Raw genomic sequence first — 19,405 nt, forward strand, 5'->3', positions numbered from 1 at the left:
TTTAAATGGTTGAAAAAAATCAAAAGAGTAATATTTCATGACATGTGAAATTATACAGAATTCAAATTTCAGTGTCCCTGAATATAGTTTTATTGGAACACAGCCATGCTTATCCATTTCTGTATTATCTGTGGCTGCTTTCAAGCTACACAATAATTGAGTAGTTGTGACAGACCATATGGTCCAGAAAGCCTAAAAAACTCGCTTAACTGGCCCTTCACAGAAAAAGTTTGCCTGCCTGGTCCATAGTCCTTTAAAATCTTTGCAGTACTACGCACTGTCAGTTTGTGACTGAGATGGGCACTTCTGATGTAAGAGACAGTTTTTCCATGTTCTCTGCTGTCACTTCTTCTAGAAGTAAAAAGTTCACTTGGCCTTTCTTTTTAACATGAACATGCACTATTAGGTGATGTGAACATCCTGGTTGGGGGCCTCTTTTTGAAGGTACAAGTGTTAAGTCAGTAGGAGGGGGACTCTGGAAATATTACGTGGATTTGTCTTCATCACCATCTCCCCCAGTTAATGTTTGCCAAGTAATCTGAAGACGAGGGTGTCCAACTTCATTCTTTCCTTAACAAGCAAGGTTATATCAGTCTTTCCTATAAGGCTGGGTTTGCCCCCCCAGGGCAGTATGAAAATGCATGTGCAACTTGGTTATATTTGTAAATCACATAACACTCCTCCCCTTAGAATAAGACTCGAGTATGGAAATTCTTTCATATGCTAGGGACAGATAGAAACCATTTTGCTGAATGGTTAAAAAGCAACAAACAAAAAGACAGGTGTAGTGGTGAAGCTTGAACATTAAGCATGAGCATTGAGGAGTTTACAGCATCTCCACTTCAGTGTTAAGGGGTAAAGTTTTTGCTGGTCTTTGGCAGTTCATCTCACCTCCTTACTGCACAGCTTTTCACACAACTCTGAGTTAGCAGCCTTTAATGGGGGACTTTCAGTTCCTGGGCATTCACAGATAACTTTCACGAGATACAAGGATCTGCACATGGTTTTACAGTCTGAGTGATTGTGTGTTTGAACAGCCTACCCTTTAAAAACTTGGATGGCTTCTTTTGCCTTCAGAAGGCTCTAAGGAGCCAGGTTCTAGAACTCAAACTCAGCCTTGCTGTCTTTCTCCTTCTGTTGTGGGCTTTTGTGAAACAAGGTGATAAATTGCTTCTCATCTCTAAAGAAGAAAGTGAGTGTCCTTCCATGTGTCCTCTGTCTCATTAAGAAGTTGGTCGGATACCCACCAATTTCTAGATCCAGAAAGTAATCACTACAAGTATGGTCATTTTAGAAGCAAACTTAGAAATATATTGGAACTTTAATATAAAATCTGTATACCATTTGACTTTGACCCTGTAATTTCACGTCTGAGTATTTAGCCTATAAAATTAAAACTAAATATAAAAGAAAGATTTATATACAATAAGGCTTATTACTGCATTTTTTTCTATTTTTAATTAAAATTTTTTTAAAAATTTATTTTAAATTGGAGTATAGTTGAATTACAATGTTGTGTTAGTTTCAGGTGTGTAGCAAAGTGATTCAGTTATATATGTACGTATATCCATTCTTTCTCAGATTCTTTTCCCATATAGGTTATTATAGAGTTCCGTGTGCTATACAGTATGTCATTGTTGATTATCTGTTTTATATATAGTAGTGAGTATATGTTAATCCCAAACTCCTAATTTATCCCTCCCGCCACCTTTTCCCTTTAGTAACCAGAAGTGTGTTTTCAAAGTCTGTGAGTCTATTTCTGTTTTGTAAATAAGTTCATTTGTATCATTTCTAGATTCCACATGTAAGTGATGTCATATGACATTTGTCTTTCTCTGTTTGACTTACTTTACTTAGTACGATAATCTCTAGGTCCATCCATGTTGCTGCAGTTGGCATTATTTCATTCTTTTTTATGGCTGAGTAACATTCCATTGTGTGTGTGTGTGTGTGTGTGTGTGTGTATGTGTATACACATACCACATCTTTTAATTAATTAATTAATTATTTAGGCTCCGCTGAGTCTTAGTTGCAGTACACAGGATCTTCGTTGCAGCATGTGGGATCTTTAGTTGAGGCATGCGGGCTTCTTAGTTGCGGCATGTGGACTCTTAGTTGTGGCATGCATGCGGTATCTAGTTCCCTGACCAGGGATCAAACCTGGGCCCCCTGCATTGGGAGCACTGAGTTTTACCCACTGGCCCACCAGGGAAGTCCCTATACCACATCTTCTTTATCCATTCATCTGTCTTTGGACATTTAGATTGTTTCCATGTCTTGGCTATTGTAAATAGTGCTGCAATGAATATTAGGGTGAATGTATCTTTTCGAATTATAGTTTTCTCTGGGTATATGCCCAGGAGTGGGATTGCTGAATCATACTATAGTTCTATTTTTAGTTTTTAAAGGACCCGCCATACTGTTCTCCATAGTGGTTGTACCAGTTTACATTCCCACCAACAGTGTAGGAGGGTTCCCTTTTCTCCACACCCTCTCCAGCATTTATTGTTGGTAGATTATTTGATGATGGCCATTCTGACTGGTGTGAGGTAATTCCTCATTGTGGCTTTGATTTGCATTTCTCTAATAATTAGTGATGTTGAGTATCTTTTCATGTGTTTTTTGGCTATCTATGTCTTCTTTGGAGAAATGTCTGTTTAGATCATCTGCCCATTTTTTGATTGGGTTGTTTGGTTTTTTTTGTTACTGAGCTGCGTGAGCTGTTTGTATACTTTGGAGATTAATCCCTTGTCAGTTGCTTCATTTGCAGATATTTTCTCCCATTCTGTGGGTTGTCTTTTTGTTTTGTTTATGGTTTCCTTTGCTGTGCAAAAGCTTTTAAGTTTAATTAGGTCTCATTTGTTTCTGTTTTTATTTTCATTACTCTAGGAGATGGATCCAAAAAGATATTGCTGCAATTTATGTCAAAGTGTGTTCTGCCTATTTTTTCCTCTAAGAGTTTTACAGTATCCAGTCTTAAATTTTGGTCTTTAATCCATTTTGAGTTTATTTTTTTGTATGGTGTTAGAGAATGTTCTAATTTCATTCTTTACATGTAGCTAGCTGTCTAGTATTGAAGAGACTGTCTTTTCTCCATCATATGTTCTTGTCTCCTTTGTCGTAGATAAATTGACCATAGGTGTGTGTGTTTATTTCTGAGCTTCCTATCCTGTTCCATTGATCTATATTTCTATTTTTGTGCCGGAACAAAAATGTGTTTTGATGACTGTAGCTTTGTAGTATAGTTTGAAGTCAGGGAGTGTGATTCTTCCAGCTCCATTTTTGTTTCTCAGGATTGTTTTGGCTGTTCAGGTGGGGTCTTGTGTTTCCATACACATTTTTTAAATTTTTGTTCTAGTTCTGTGCCATTGGTAATTTGATAGGGATTGCACTGAATCTGTAGATTGCCTTGAGTAGTATAGTCATTCTGACATTATTGATTCTTCCAATCCAAGAATCTGGTATATCTTTCCATCTGTTTGTGTCATCTTCAGTTTTTCATCAGTGTCTTATAGTTTTCAGAGTACAGGTCTTTTGTCTCTTTAGGTAGGTTTATTCCTAGGTATTTTATTCTTTTTGATGTGCTGGTAAGTGGAATTGTTTCCTTAATTTCTTTTTCTGATCTTTCGCTGTTCGTGTATAGAAATGCTAGATTTCTGTATATTAATTTTGTATCCTGAAATTTTACCGAATTCATTGATGAGCTCTAGTAGTTTACCAGTAGCATCTTTAGGACTTTCTATGTATAGTATCATGTCTTCTGCAAACAGTGACAGTTTTACTTCTCCTTTTCTAATTTGGATTCCTTTTATTTCTTTTTCTTCCCTGATTGCCATGGCTAAAACTAAACATGAAAGAAAGGTTTGTATATAATAAGCCTTATTGTTGCATTTTTAATAGTGAAAAGCCAGAAATAACCAAAGGTAAACTCACATGGGAAGAGTCAAGTAAACTATAATATATCTACTTAACGAAGTATTATGTGGTGATTAAAAATGGATGTATAGGGCTTCCCTGGTGGCGCAGTGGTTGAGAATCTGCCTGCTGATGCAGGGGACACAGGTTCATGCCCCGGTCCGGGAAGATCCCACATGCCACGGAGCGGCTAGGCCCGTGAGCCATGGCCACTGAGCCTGCACGTCCGGAGCCTGTGTTCCACAACGGGAGAGGCCACAGCAGTGAGAGGCCCGTGTACCACAAAAAAAAAAAAAAAAAAAAAAGGATGTATACAGAGATTGATATTTATGCCATACCATGCATCAAAAAACAGCACTGTAAATCATCTGTGAATAGAGAACAGGAATACAGAAATGTAACTACTTGTTCACAGGTATTATGTATAGGTCATTGGATTTTATTTTTTTAATATCTTTATTGGAGTATAATTGCTTTACAATGGTGTGTTAGTTTCTACTTTATAACAAAGTGAATCAGTTATACATATACATATGTTTCCATATCTCTTCCCTCTTGCGTCTCCCTCCCTCTCACCCTCCCTATCCCACCCCTCTAGGTCGTCACAAACCACCTAGCTGATCTCCCTGTGCTATGCAGCTACTTCCCACTAGCTATTTTATGTTTGGTACTGTATATATGTCCATGCCACTCTCTCACTTTGTCACAGCTTACCCTTCCCTCTTCCCATATCCTCAAGTCCATGCTCTGGTAGGTCTGTGTCTTTATTCCCATCTTACCCCTAGGTTCTTCATGTAGGTCGTTGGATTTTAAGTGAGTTTTTTCTCTTTTCTAGTTTTTCTTTGTAAACATTTATAGTACAGAAAAATATAATAAATGAAAATGCAGACACCCAGTATCCAAGAGGTGAGAACCATGCCTGCTCTAATCTGGACACTGCGCTGGCCAGTGCAGATCTGGCTGTGAATAAGCTGCAGGGTGTTTGTCTTCATGGAGTTTGCAGTTCTGTTGGGGAGGCAGGCCAGAAACAGTTAATTTCTGAGGGTTTTTTTAATCGCACCATTGTTGATTTACAATGTTTGTTAGTTTCGGGTGTACAGCAAAGTGATTCAGTTCTACATACCTATATAGGTTATTACAAGGTATTGAATCTAGTTCCCTGGGCTGTACAGTCACTGAGTTATGAAAGGGGAGGGGAGGGTGCTGTGGAAGCCTAGAGCAAGGATATTTAACCCAGGAGGTGTTGAGGGAAGGTCCCCCAGATACAGTGACATTGGAGCGAGGCTGGAAGGCTGAGGAGACACCATGTGAGCGAGGCAGGCTTGAGAGAATTTCACACAGAGGACATAGCCTCTGCGGAGAGAGGCACAAAGTCAAGAGCTTGGCCTGTTCCAGGGACCTGAATAAGCTCAGGGTGGTGGGAGCAAAGGGCCGTCAGTGTGAGGGCGAGGTGGGCCAGGGGGTAAGATGATAGTCGGGGGGACATGTAAAGCCCAGTAAGAAATTGGGGTTTCATCCTCAGGGCAAGTGGAGTCTGACATGAGCAGATTTTTTTTTTTTATTTTTTTTTTTTTAATCACTCAGTCAGAGCACCCTGGAGGTTAGATGCAAGAGGTGGTGAGAATGGATGCTGGGAGACCAGCAGGGAGGGAGGGAGGGAAGGGGCTTGCAATAATACAGGAAAGAGACGGTGGCTCAGAAGTGCAGCAAGGAGTCTTCCTTTTGTATGAAGATTAACCCTGGATTGCTGGTTTGGAGATTTAAAGTATAGTAAGGACTCAACCCTATAAAGAGTTTTTAATTTAAAATCTTCTAATTACATAGCAAAATTCTTCATTTTTATTTTTAAACAAAGATTTTCGAAATCTTCAGGACAAATAAATCCTTGGTGAGCCCCGGGTGAACGTTATACCATGAAAATGTCATGTACTCATAAAATTGTGCAGAATCCAAAATGCTAACAGTTTTCCTGTAAAAGGAAAAGAAACAGGAAGGAGGAAAAGAAAAAATAACATTTGGTTTGGTGACAGATCTCCTTCTGTCACTGTGAGTTCCTTGATAGGCACAGGGCCTGGCATACAGCAGGGCCCCTGGGAGTCCTGAATGAATGAATGAATGCAAACTGCTGGATTAAAGATGTTTGAGGATTGTTTTTTGGCCTTTCTTGGTTTCACTTTTTTTGTTTCCTGGCAATGCCCACCTCTCCTGCCCCTTCTACATGATGGTTATAGTTGCCCTGGCTGAAGCAGGGAGAAAGCTATTGGAAAAGGCTGCCTTTTAAAGTACTGATCATTTCAAAATATTGTTTCTTTGCATATTTTGAAATTAGGCCAGTTGGAATCTTGCCTCCTTTTCCTGAAAAAAATTGGCAACCCAGAAAACTTTTATTCACATATTTGTCATAAATGCTATTTGATTAAAATGTAGACTTTGTGGTGAAACATAACTTCATAAATATGCACTTACGATACTTATACATGTTTCCAAAAGCCAAAATCGGAAAAGGCCACATTCCCAGAAAGGGGAAGGAAACCACAATTTGGTGAACTATTTATTGTGTTTCAGATACTATGCTGGCCCCCTTTTACAAACAAGGACACTGAGGACATTTATGTTCAGTAATTTGCCCGGAGTCTCATGGTTCGCGGCGAACCCGAAACTTGCGCTCAGGTCTATCTGACTTCAAAGTTCCTTCTCCTTGTGCCCTGCCTTTTTGCTTCTGTGTTATAAATTTTAAAAAATCTATATAGGTCGGTAGGAGTGAGGATAGTAAATAGATAAAGCCCTAATTAGGAAGGTACTTTGTTCAAAAGCCCTTTGCCGGCTGATACTGTGAACTCAGAGACGAAGAAAGATTCTAACTTGGCTTCCTCCTCTTCGCCATAGTCTATTCATTTTTAAAACTTTTTTTCATGAGCAAATCAGGAATTTGCCTTCTCTGAGGGTTTAGGGCTGAGATTGACGAAGAGGTCTTTTCCACCCTCATGCTGAGTTGTTTTCCAAGTCGACTGATTTCATGGATTACATTCAATGGATTGTTTCTCTTGCTTTAAGAGAGCTTTCATCCCGAGTGTTCTTGCTCCTTTTCAACGCGGCCGCCCCCCAACATGATGTTATGGGGGCAGTATTAAGCTTTTTCACAGGACTGTCTGTTGGCCCTGATGCTCTGAGGCTCTTTCTCTCGCATTTGTCACAGTTGATGATGATGTTTCCATCTGCCAGGCATATGGAATTGGTGGTGCTCAGCACATCTTTGTTCCAGGCTGGTCCCAGGGAATATTTTGGAACTGTCTTGTAAATTCTCCCTATCCTCTCCTGCGCCCTCATTACGCTGTCTCTCCTGTAGCAGCTATGGAAATCTGCCTTGGAGTCTCATTAATGAAGTCTGTCTTCCCTCCTCAACTAAACTCTGGAGGCAAGAACTGGGTCTTATTTATCTTCATGGGCCCCTTCCCTGGTCCCCACAGGGGAAGCACGGAACCCATCACTGTATTGGTTTGAGTCATTTTGTTGGCTAGACTCCTGTGCTGTCGTTGCTGATAACTCTACACATGCAACTGAAGAAGTTCTGAAAATTGATTAATTGAAGAGGCTGCATTTTGTACTACCATTGACATGAGAACCCCAAACAGAATATCCTTACAGAGTTTTCTCAGGGTGGATTTTTATTTCTCTTGGATGATATTTTGAAGACAGTTTGGATTCCCACATTATTCTAGCCACTTTTTATGTAAACAAAAATCAGCCGTAGTTAACACTCTAAAAGGGTTTTTAGGGATTTGTCATCTAGATTTTTCTCAGATAATCCCCAGCTTTGATGAATAGGCTGTGGTCAGCTTCAGAAACAGTAGTAACACTAAACAGTACCAATATTGTCTTACATCTAAACTGGAGTTAGGAATCAAATAGCTGTCACTTGGTCAAAGCTAGGACAGCCCATAGCCCTCCAGGTTGATAGGTTGATAGCCCTCCAGGTTGATGGTGGAAATGTTGGGACTCTCACTGCTAGTCTTCAGGTTACTTACAGAGTCACTTCACCTCCAGAAAACATAACTTCATAAATATGCATGTATGACACTTCTTATACATGTTTCCAAAAGCCCAAACCAGAAAAGGCTACATTCCCAGAAAGGGGAAGGAAACCACAATTTGGGGAGTTTACAGAAGGTACATCCTTGAATTCAACTCCAAAAATGTTTGTTGGACACCTATTCTACACCCCAGGCTTCGCGATACTTTTGATTTTCTGCTGACGGTAGCTCACGTTTCTTACTGAATTTGGTAAGGGAGGTCCAGTGTTGACACTTCCGGTGAAAATGAATGTGGAAGTAAACGGCAGGTACGCCTCTGAGAGAGTCAGCGTGAAGAAAGGACCTCTTAGGCATGGGGTTATTTGGTCCTGGCTCTAAAAGCACACCCACAGGAAAATGACGGTGGGAAGTTCTATCCTCCGGGGAGAAACGCATTCGGTTGTGGTTTGTGATTCCACTGTCTGTTTGGGTCTTTTTCAGGTAAGCCGTAACTTTGAGCTGGTTGGACGAGTTAACTTGGATCAGCTGGAACAGATGAAGGAGAAGATGGAGAGCTCCAGCAGTGATGAGGAGGACAAGGAAGAGGAAATGAACAGCAAGGCTGATGACAGAGGTAGGTCCCTTCTCTGCCCTCTGAGCCCCGGCTGGCATCCAGCCCGGCCGTGCTGAGACAGAAGGGGAGGCAGAAGGTTGTTGTAGGGGTAACAGAAGGAATGGCCCCTCTTCGTTGAGTCGCGGAGCACTAAGAAACACACCAGGGGCTGTGTCTCATAAACTAGTACCGGCTCTAGAAACTCCCAGGAAATACATTCGTTAAAAAATACGTGGCAAGATTGGTTTTTTATTCAGGAAAACTGGTATCTAGGGAATCTGCAGAATAAGGACAGACGGCAAGATGGATGGTCCTGTAAAAGCTACTGAGGAATGTAAATGAGCTTCCAATTGAACACTTATTTAAAATTGCTTCTGCTGGGGTGTACACTGCTGGGCTGGGGGGAGCTGCAGGGGGCTTGAGCTCTCTCCATGTGTCCTTCTGCACGGTCCTCCTCTTACCCCCCTCGCTACTGCTTTTGCTTTGTAAAGAGAGAGAGAGACCAGGGGCTTTTATTTGGCTGTGTTTACAGGGAAAGGTTTTGTGGTATTTTTGTACGAGTTTTCAACTTTCTGTGAGTCTATCATTATTTTCAAAGTGAAGTTTTTCAAAGTATATTTAGTTGTAGACATACGTTTACATGATCTAGAGTTGGTATTCTATATTGCTCAACATAGAATCTTGTGGAAAACCCAAGACTATACATAAAGAATATAGGTTGGGAGATCTTACTTTAGTTATTGCAGGTTTATCAAAAGCACATGGATAACCTAGACCTGAGAAATAAATGTGATAGACGTCATCCCAGTGATGAGAAGAATGGTATTAGTTGCCATTACTGAGCGTCATGATGTGCCAGGCCCAGTGCTGGTGGTTTTATACCTTTTTTCCTTAATCTTAAATCAGGTTAGACGGCTCTGCAGTTGCTCTGTCTGCATTTGGCTCCGACTTCTGCTACTTGTTGTTATATGACTTTGGGTACATTATTTTATCTCCTTACGCATTCATCATCCTAATAATAACAATGTCACTTCCTAGGGTTGCGTAAATCTTAAATGAGATAGCACACAAACGTTAGTCTAGTTCCTAGAACATAGTAACCAGCTAATAATAATGATAAAACCCTGCAATGTAGATGGTATTATTGCCATTTTTACGAATGGGGAAACAAACGCCCAGGATACTTAAGAGCTTGTTTAAAGTTAAAAAAAAAAAAAAAAACCAAAAAACACTGGAGGTTGAGTCTAAGTCTTCTGGCTCCAAAGGCAAAATGTCTTTTACACTACGGTACCATCTCCCCTACCCTTTGGACAGCGGGATGTTCCTCATTGAAGGGAACCTGCCCCTGAATTCTGTCCGTCCAGTGGCCCTTAGGGCCTCACTCTAAGGGGCACTTTTGTGGAATTTCTTGTTTTTTCTTGCTTGGTCAGTCTGCAAGCCTAAGAAAGCTGACTTGGTGGCCACTTCCCCCTGAGGTTCTCCCTGTTCTCCTTCCTGACTTCCAGCCCCATCCCCTCGCCCACCATCTTTTACCTCTGCTGTAGTAGGAGACCACAGATTTGCTGAGTGGAGATCCAGTTTGGCTCCTGAGCCCCCATGCCCGTGGTAAATGGATAAATAGAACACCCACACCATATAGACTGATTGCCCTTGTAATGTTACAACTTTTATTAGTAGGGCCCCTACAAGGAAAATGGCTGTGATCTGAGAAGCATGGTTTTTTAATTTTCTTTTCCTTTATTTATTTATTTATTTTAGCATTTCACAAATATGTTCTTAGTGATGAATTCTTTAACGTCTGTGCACTGTTTCCAGAGTTCTCTGGAAGAGGATGCTTGTGACAGAGGGTACACAGGCTCCTTGTCTTCATGGTGCTCTGTGCCCTACTGGTCCTCTCCAGGAAATGAATTATTCCTCATCGGGTACCATGACTTTTTAATCTCTAGAGCCGAGCACACATGATTTTTCAGGTTGTAAGTATTGCAGAGGCAGGAACCCCTTTTAGTCCTCCCCTCCCGTGACGCCTCTAAAATAAAAGCGTAGACAATGAGAAGAAAAAGATGGCAGTTAGATGTGAGAGCACCAGGCACATTCCCTTGCTTGCCCAGCCTGGCCGCCCCCTCGCACGGGCACTGTGGCATCAGACCAGCTCTGTTTGCCTGGAAAGAACTTCATGGTGTCTGATCGCCTGTCCCTGGAAAGTTTAGCATCCACATTCATGAGCCTTAACAGCATGGGGAAAAGAGTCTTGGGGTGGAGAAGCCTGTATTCCTCTCTCAGAGGGTGGGGGAATTACATGAGTCACTTCTAGTAACGTTAATGGGAATTACTAGCCAAAACCTTCCCGTACCCCTCGCCCGATCCTTGAAAGAACAGCCTCCTTTGTCTCATTGCCTTTGAATCAATTTTCCACCATCAGGTGTATTCTTGCCAACCAGAAGAACCGGCACACAATAGCCTCGGGGTGTTTTTGCCAGACGTTCTGTCTTCCAGGAGTAGAGAGCGGGAGGTGGCTTTAGCACAGCTCCCGGGGCTAATGGAGAGCCATTTGATGTGTGACAGGTAATGACTGGCCTCCTCCTTTGAGGATGAAACAGCATGAGCCCTTGGAAAGAATAGGTGGCTGGTTTCATGTTTCCTAAGGGTAAGCGAGTGAGTGTGCCAGGGGCAGGCCCCGCGTTGGCACTGTAGCTGCTCATCGGGCGCTCAGTTCGGGGGGCTCACATCCTTGGAGCCACCCCGTTCCCAGCGTCCTTTCCCAGCACGAGAACCAGGGAGGGGACTGACTGTGGCCACATTGCAGGTCCTGCCTCAGAAGGCAGCACAGAGGGAATCTGGAAGAGAAGAAACCAGGCGTGAAGAAATCACCATGAGCCCAAGCAGGACCCTCCCCACCCCCTCTCATTATGCAGCCGGGAGGAGTTAGGAAGGCATTCTGCTGATTCCTTGCCCGAGCTAATCCCTGCTAAGGAATTAATGCGCAGGGCAGATGGTGTTGTCTCAGGTCCAATGAAAAGAAGCAAGGAAGATAGTCTGCGCAATTATTTTTAATGGCTTGTGTGGTGATCTTCTTAATTTGTGAGAAAATGTTTCATCTTTTGTTAAAACTGGCCCCATTCACAGAGCTTTTTGTGCTGAAGATGAAGGCAGCGTAGAGACACCTAGCCTGTTAACGTCATCCTGAGGCTTTTTATCAGACGGAGTATTTCAACCAGGAGACATCCTCCTGTAACGTCTTGTAGGTACAGACACACAGTGATCAGATACGCAGAGATGATCAACATTTCCCCGTGTGCTGCCCTCACTTTGCAGCGTGGCTGCAGAGCCGTCTAGGTCCTGCTATTTATTATGCACGTAAAGATTTGGCCCTCTGTGGTATAATCAAAGACATATGGGCTGGGGACTCAGGATAACACAAAGGCCATATAAGCTCTCATCTTTGAGTTTGCCAGGAGGAGTGGCCTGTAAACAATTAGCCAGTCAGTCCACATTTATCAGACCACTCACGTGTGCCCAGGGCCATGGAGGAAATAAAATGACAGTCAACATTTGATGTTAACGACAGAGCAATCCAGAAATGTGTGCATATCCCCATGTTCAAGAATACACCAATTGGACTTCTCTGGTGGCTCAGTGGTTAAGAATCCGCCTGCCAATGCAGGGGACATGGGTTCGAGCCCTGGTCTGGGAAGATCCCACATGCCACGGAGCAACTAAGCCCGTGCACCACAACTACTGAGACTGTGCTCTAGAGCCCGCGAGCCACAACTACTAAGCCCGCGTGCCACAACTATTGAAGCCCATGCACCGCAACGAAGAGTAGCCCCCGCTTACCGCAACAAGAGAAAGCCGCATGGTGCCACAACTATTGAAGCCCGTGCTCTGCAACGAGAAGGGACCGCAATGAGAAGCCCATGCACCACAACAAAGAGTAGCCCCCGCTCACCGCAACAAGAGAAAGCCTGCATGCGGCAACGAAGACCCAACACAGCTCCCCCACCCCCAAAAAATATATATATACATATATATGTAATATGTATACCGATTGAGGCCTAGATGCCGGGCAGCTGGCCAGGAGCCCTTACTAGCTGAGGACACGCTTTCACATTCCAGCCTCCCTGATGCCCGGGACGTACTCCTGCTAGGTTCTTTGCTTACAGATCTCATTCAGTGCTCACAGTCACCCTGGGAGGTGTTGATTCTGATATCCATGGCAGATGACCACCAGTCGTGAGTCCTCAGCCTTCCTTGGAATGCGTCGAAGCCTTGAGGTCTTACCACGCTTTTCCTGGTCTGGTGCTTTTTTAGTGAGCAGAGATGAACTTGTGTCAAATAAAAAATGAATAGATGTTAAACTTGAGTCACTGATACAGAGCATCACAGAAGGGAGAGATTTGATAGGAAAAAAAATGCACAGATGCCATTGGAATGAACAGAAGGGGTTCTTCAGGCAAGACAGACCTAGGTTATTTGTGATGGAAGCAACTGGGAGGTGAGGAGAAGTGAGGACACGTGGGGCTCGGGAACCACAGGAACAGTTCTTGAGAGAGTTTCAAGAAATATCCTTTGGTGAAAAGCCAGTAGGAGAAAGAGTACGGAATGTGGAAATTGGTTTCACTGAATGGCTGTGGGAGGGAAGGTAGGAGAGGAAGTTTCCTAATGGATGTTGACTTCTCTGCTGCCTGCTCCCCGGCACACAGGTAACACTTCTGCTTTCTCCTCACAGATCTGATGAGATTTTCTGACCGTGGGGCTGCTATCAACACTGAGAAGCGTTTTCCATGTGAATTTTGCGGACGGGCGTTTTCCCAGGGCTCTGAGTGGGAAAGGCACGTGCTGAGACACGGCATGTAAGTCCCATGAAGGCCTTCGCCCATCGTGCGAGGTGGCGGTTTCTCCTGACAGTACATAGACCCCTCTGTGTCACACTTCCGGGCATGGGAGGAGAGGCAGTTGTAACGAACTGGGTTTCTACCTTTCCGCTGGTTTTTAAATGGTCACCCAGACACAAGTCAAAGGAGGAAAGATCATCTTTACGAATGACAGATCCCGCTCAAGCCCTCGTGTAGAAGTGTAGCGCTCTCTCCAGCCCGTGTCCCTTCAGCTTTCATTAGCATGACGTTCTCTGATAGAGCGTGGACCGGGGTCCAAAGATCTGGCTTCTGTTCCTGCCTCTGTGATGACTCATTCCCTGAGTGGCCTTGAACCTTCCCACGCACCTCTTGGTGCCTTCAATGCTCTGCCTCGGGGACAGAGCCCGCTTCTGCCTGCCTCCCAGGTAGGTGGGAGCATACCTGTAGATCACTCATAAGATCCTTGAACATGAAATTGTCCCCAGACAAGGCACTTAGAGCCCAGCAGATGCTGGGAGAACCTAGGAGTTGGTCCTTCCAGCAGAAAATGCCCAGAAACGTGAAGCATCTAAACTTCAGAGAATGTAACTAAGCTCCCCAGGACATGGGTCCCGTCTTCAGGTGTTTGCTTTTTGTTGTTTCTATGATTTGTTTCTGGACCTATCCATTAAATCTTTAATACCTGAGTTGCTCTTTTAGTCCGAATAAATATAGCAAATCTCCAAGCTTCTAGGTTCCTCTGATGGGTCTGAGTATAAGGCAGTTCTTGCTATGACCGCTTATGATTTATACTGTTCCCAGTACAGGAGGGAACATAAAATAATTATGTTGATCTGGAATCAAAGCATGGGATAATCAATACATAGTATGATAATGGATATTTTTATAGGTTCAACTTTTTGATAAGATACCAGAAATATATGACCTAAGCATAACAGGTAGCAAGGATAAATCACTCACAGTTCAGTCATACTTGTAAGACCCCAAGACCTTTTTAGGATCAGAGAAATAAGGACATGAATGTTTTTTGTTTAACTAGAAAAATATATATATATATATACTCACCCGTCACTACCATGAATGTTTTTCCAGGGCGTTGAATGACACCAAGCAGGTGAGCCGAGAAGAAATCCACCTGAAAGATAGCATGGAGGACAGTATTAAGGTGCCCTCTATAGAGGAAAAGGAAGATGACGAAGCAATCGGGATAGACTTTTCCCTAAAGAATGAACCAGTAGCCATCTGTGTAGTAGCTGCTGACAAATCTCTCCTGGAGAATGCAGAGGCCAAAAAAGAATAAGCGTTTGGTGAAATTCTTAATCACCTCTTACTTGAACCGTGATGAAAAAAAGTGGGAGGGCCGGCTTGGGCTGAGAAGGGGGGGACAGAAAAGAGAAGACAGAACAAAGCTGCTTTTTAGGACTGAACAATCTATTTTCAAAGCACTGGTACCTGTGTGAGTGAGTATGTAAATTAAAGTTATTTAAATGGTTGGAATATGTGGCTCCTTTTCCATCACTACATCTTTCCTTCCGGATCTTCATCGTGGAAGTTTCAGTTGTTGCGGAATACGAAGCACCTCCCTTGCACATGTGTGCGCTATGGTGGTCTTGGACAGTATGTGGAAACAGAAGCTCCGTGACAGTAGAAGACTTCTCTTAGGGGAACAACTTTTTGACGCACAACTTTTGGTGCGTTTTTCTAGTTTTAATACGTTAAGCTTTTTCAAGACCTAACTGCAGCCGCTTTGGGAAAAAACAAACAAAAAAACAAAAAACAAAAACAAAACAAAAAACTGCTTTGCATAAAACAGTCACCTGTTTCCTAGTACCTCAAACTTAACCAAGGGAATTCTCTGCATTTGTCAGTACTACCTGTCGTCATTGTGGTTAAATGTAGAGAGAACTGCTGGGCAAGATGGTGAATGGAGGAAAAAAAAAAAAGAGTTTTAAAGAAAGGAACACAAATTGTGCTTAAAATCCCCACGTGGGTTTTATTTCTTAAAATACTGTGATTTTTTTAATTATTTTAGTAAAAAACAAAACAAAAAAAAGAAACAGACTTTAATTATTAGATAAATGTTTGTGAATTATCCTTTATTCCAGGTAAGCTGTTTATTAGTGTTCAACTATAATTTAGAATTTGGTAGATTTCATGTGAGCTAATTTTAAGGTGACTGTGGAGTTTTGTTTGCCACACGTTTATCTTCTATCAGTTTGAGTGTTACAAACACAGCACAATTCAGTTTTTCATATAAATTGTTTTTTGTGTGTGTGTTATTGTTGTTTTGATTTGGGGGCAAGGGAGATTTAGTTTTTTGTGAATAGGAACGTTTTTATTTTAAACATGGAAATAACAAAGAAGTTAACTTTCTTTTTTTTTTTTTTTTTTTTTTTTAATTTAACTAAAGAACCAAACTTTTCGGCACAGCTATGCAGCTTGTGGGCCAGACGAGGAAGTCCTCTTCACCCTTTTGTTGCTGTCAAATTTTACACATTATCTGTCTCACACAAATAATTTCTGTTAGGATGGGCTGGCTTTTGTGTGTGATTTTAAATCTGTGTTCTGTTTTTGTTTGCATTGTGTTTTTGGGGGGCGGGGGGGGATTCTCATTTATTTTGCGGGACAAGGGGATGTGCTCGAATCCCATCCCCTTTGGTGAGAGTGTTCACGAAATACTTATATCCTACAAGGAGCCTGGAGAACTACTTTTTTTTTTTTTTCTTTAATCTAGCTGCCAGCTGCTCTGTTTCCCCATATTAGCTTTTTCAGGAGGGAGCAGCTTAGACTAAATCTAAGTCTACATTTATAATACGTTCTGATTGTGAACAAAGGGTTTCGTTCCAAAAAGTAGAACTTTCCTTGAATCTTAGGTTTTAGAAGCCTGTGTGCGTGTGAGCTTGGATGTGTGCATGAGCATTTGTGTGTACGTGTGTGAGTCCTTTGGTTTTCATGTTTTGTTTTGTTTTTTTTTTTTTACTTGGAAGGGTTGGGGGAGGGGGGGAGAAAGGGAAGGGGAATTGCTGAGATGACAGTGTCCCACACAGCTTCAAATAAAATCCATGGAAAGATATTGCATTTGTGGAATAAGTGCTTACTTGAAAAGCATGTTGTTCTTTTACTTTCTTGCTGTTAAGAATTTTTATTTGTAGGGCGTTTGTTTTAATTTAATTTTTTTTTTAGGGATGGGGGCCATCATGTGGAAACCAGAAAAAGGGAAAGTGTGAACTATCTAGACAAAGATTCATTTTGTGTCCCTATTTGTTTTTAATTGGCCTCATTTCAAATGTACTAAACAGTTCCATACCTGGATTGGGTGTTTGTAATGGTTACCAAAAAACAAACAAAAAAAAAAAAGAAAAAAAAGAAAGAAAAAAAGAAAAAAAAAAGAAAATATTTGTGACATGCTTTTATCACTACTTTATTTTTCAAATAACATGTAAATATTGTAATCCATTGGATTTTGTTTTGCTAACCTGTTAATAAAAATATGGGACCATTATCCTTTTAACAAGGCTAGAATGTCATTTTTTTTCTTTTTTCAAACATATTCCTGATATTTTGTGGCCGCACATTTTGGATGCATTATTATAATTCTGTTGACTGTAATGACATAGAATTTACAACATTTTTTTGTTTAATTTATACAGAGGACATTTTTTTTCAGAGCTTGAGAGAAGAAAATAAATAGCAAAATGATAACCTATTGACTCCAATAAAATCAGTATTTCCCAGTACTTGATAAAAGATAGGGAGATCCTGAGTTCTTGAAGCCAAGGGGTTTAAAAAACAACAAAAAACACACAAGTAGGTTATTCAAAGTTGTTTGCAACATACATTTTGTAATGAAATGTGAGAAATTAATAAAGAATTTTTTTCACATGTGTCTGTGCATCTGTTGTAAATCATTTACAGATATGACTACAGATATGAAATGTAGAAATTATATAGCATTGCCTTTCAATGCATGTACATGAGAGCTATTTCAAGCCATTAAATCTAAACCGTTATGAAAAGCAAAGGTAAATTTAAGGTGAGGTGTGAGCTTGGATTTTAAAATGTTAATATTTCTGCATCAGCTATTTATAACCAACTGGGGAAATTTCATGGAGGGAATGAATGTTTTCCATCAAAAATGTTAAAAGTGGTGTATGAAGCTTCAGAAGGAGGAAATGCCAGTGACTGAACATCATCATCTGGGGACCCTGAACCCGTGAGCACAGTTATTTTCCTCTAACTGCAAGTCACAGCCATTGCCACAAACTATCTTACTACGCATCCTGCACCGGTAATTACCATCATTAACTTATTCTTTGAGCTACCCTGTTATAAATCCAAGGGAAAATTAATAGTCATGAAACCTGGAAGAAGGGTAAATTAAAATCAACAGCACTGATTTTTTTTTTTTGTCTTTTTTTTTGAACATCTTTATTGGAGTATAATTGCTTTACAATGGTGTGTTAGTTTCTGCTCTATTATCAGTTATACATATACATATGTCCCCATATCTCTTCCCTCTTGCATCTCCCTCCCTCCCACCCTCCCTATCCCACCCCTCTAGGTGGTCACAAAGCACCAAGCTGATCTCCTGTGCCATGCGGCTGCTTCCCACTAGCCATCTATCTTACATTTGGTAGTGTATATATGTCCATGCCACTCTCTCACTTCGTCCCAGCTTACCCTTCTGCCTCCCTGTGTCCTCAAGTCCATTCCCTATGTCTGTGTCTTTATTCCTGTCCTGCCACTAGGTTCATCAGAACCATTTTTTCTTTTTTAGATTCCATATATATGTGTTAGCATACAGTATTTGTTTTTCTCTTTCTGACTTACTTCACTCTGTATGACAGTCTCTAGGTCCATCCACCTCACTACAAATAACTCAGTTTCGTTGCTTTTTATGGCTGAGTAATATTCCATTGTATATATGTGCCACATCTTTATCCATTCATCTGTCGATGGACACCGGTTGCTTCCATGTCCTGGCTATTGTAAACAGAGCTGCAGTGAACGTTTTGGTACATGACTCTTTTTGAATTATGGTTTTCTTGGGGTATATGCCCAGTAGTGGGATTGCTGGGTCGTATGGTAGTTCTAGTTTTCATTTTTTAAGGAACCTCCATACTGTTCTCCATAGTGGCTGTATCAATTTACATTCCCACCAACAGTACAAGAGGGTTCCCTTTTCTCCACACCCTTTCCAGCATTTATTGTTTGTACATTTTTTGATGATGGCCATTCTGACTGGTGTGAGATGATATCTCATTGTAGTTTTGATTTGCATTTCTCTAATGATTAATGATGTTGAGCATTCTTTCATGTGTTCGTTGGCAATCTGTGTATCTTCTTTGGAGAAATGTCTGTTTAGGTCTTCTGCCCATTTTTGGATTGGGTTGTTTGTTTTTTTAATGTTGAGCTGCATGAGCTACTTGTAAATTTTGGAGATTAATCCTTTGTCAGTTGCTTCATTTGCAAATATTTTCTCCCATTCTGAGGGTTGTCTTTTCGTCTTGTTCATGGTTTCCTTTGCTGTGCAAAAGCTTTTAAGTTTCATTAGGTCCCATTTGTTTGTTTTTGTTTTTATTTCCATTTCTCTAGGAGGTGGGTCAAAAAGGATTTTTTTGTCTTTTAATATGATCTTTTTATTGATGAATTCAAACTACTTTAGCTTTTTAAAATTATTTGACCAGGCAAGTATTACTGTTAGAAACTACTGTCAGAAACTAGCTCAAATCAAAATTATCATGTAACCAGTTACATTTATTGCATTTGAATATTCAATTTCTGCCATTCCATAATTAATCATTTCAAAATAAATTTTTTAACATCTTTACTGGACTATAATAATTTTTAAACTCAAAGCCAATTTATACTGTCTGCCTTCACCAGTGTTAAGAATGGCTTACATCCAGAGCCCATTCTAAAAATTTGATTCTCACACTTCCTTGTCCTTCACAAAAGAAGGATATTAAGAGACAGAGTGTATAAAACACAATTAGAAAACAAAGTTAGGTAAA

The 19,405-nt window shown here is 41.1% G+C and overlaps 1 protein-coding gene across 7 annotated transcripts in view; it reads left to right on the forward strand.

The window, feature by feature from the left end:
- ZNF462 (zinc finger protein 462) overlaps positions 1-15,787 on the forward strand; it is a 142,461-nt gene extending 126,674 nt beyond the window's left edge. For 6 of the 7 annotated variants that reach the window (XM_060101167.1, XM_060101164.1, XM_060101169.1 and 3 more), the window contains 3 exons: positions 8,427-8,559; positions 13,265-13,388; positions 14,484-15,787. In XM_060101167.1, the coding sequence (XP_059957150.1) occupies positions 8,427-8,559; positions 13,265-13,388; positions 14,484-14,691 (465 nt within the window). In that variant the 3' untranslated portion in view covers positions 14,692-15,787. Of the gene's footprint in view, positions 1-8,426; positions 8,560-13,264; positions 13,389-13,670; positions 13,817-14,483 lie in introns of all 7 variants that reach the window. The other variant, XR_009532780.1, reaches the window with a different exon arrangement.
- Positions 15,788-19,405: the final 3,618 nt, after the last annotated feature.

Source organism: Mesoplodon densirostris, chromosome 6 (genome assembly GCF_025265405.1).
Source record: "Mesoplodon densirostris isolate mMesDen1 chromosome 6, mMesDen1 primary haplotype, whole genome shotgun sequence".
NCBI classification, from domain to species: domain Eukaryota; kingdom Metazoa; phylum Chordata; class Mammalia; order Artiodactyla; family Ziphiidae; genus Mesoplodon; species Mesoplodon densirostris.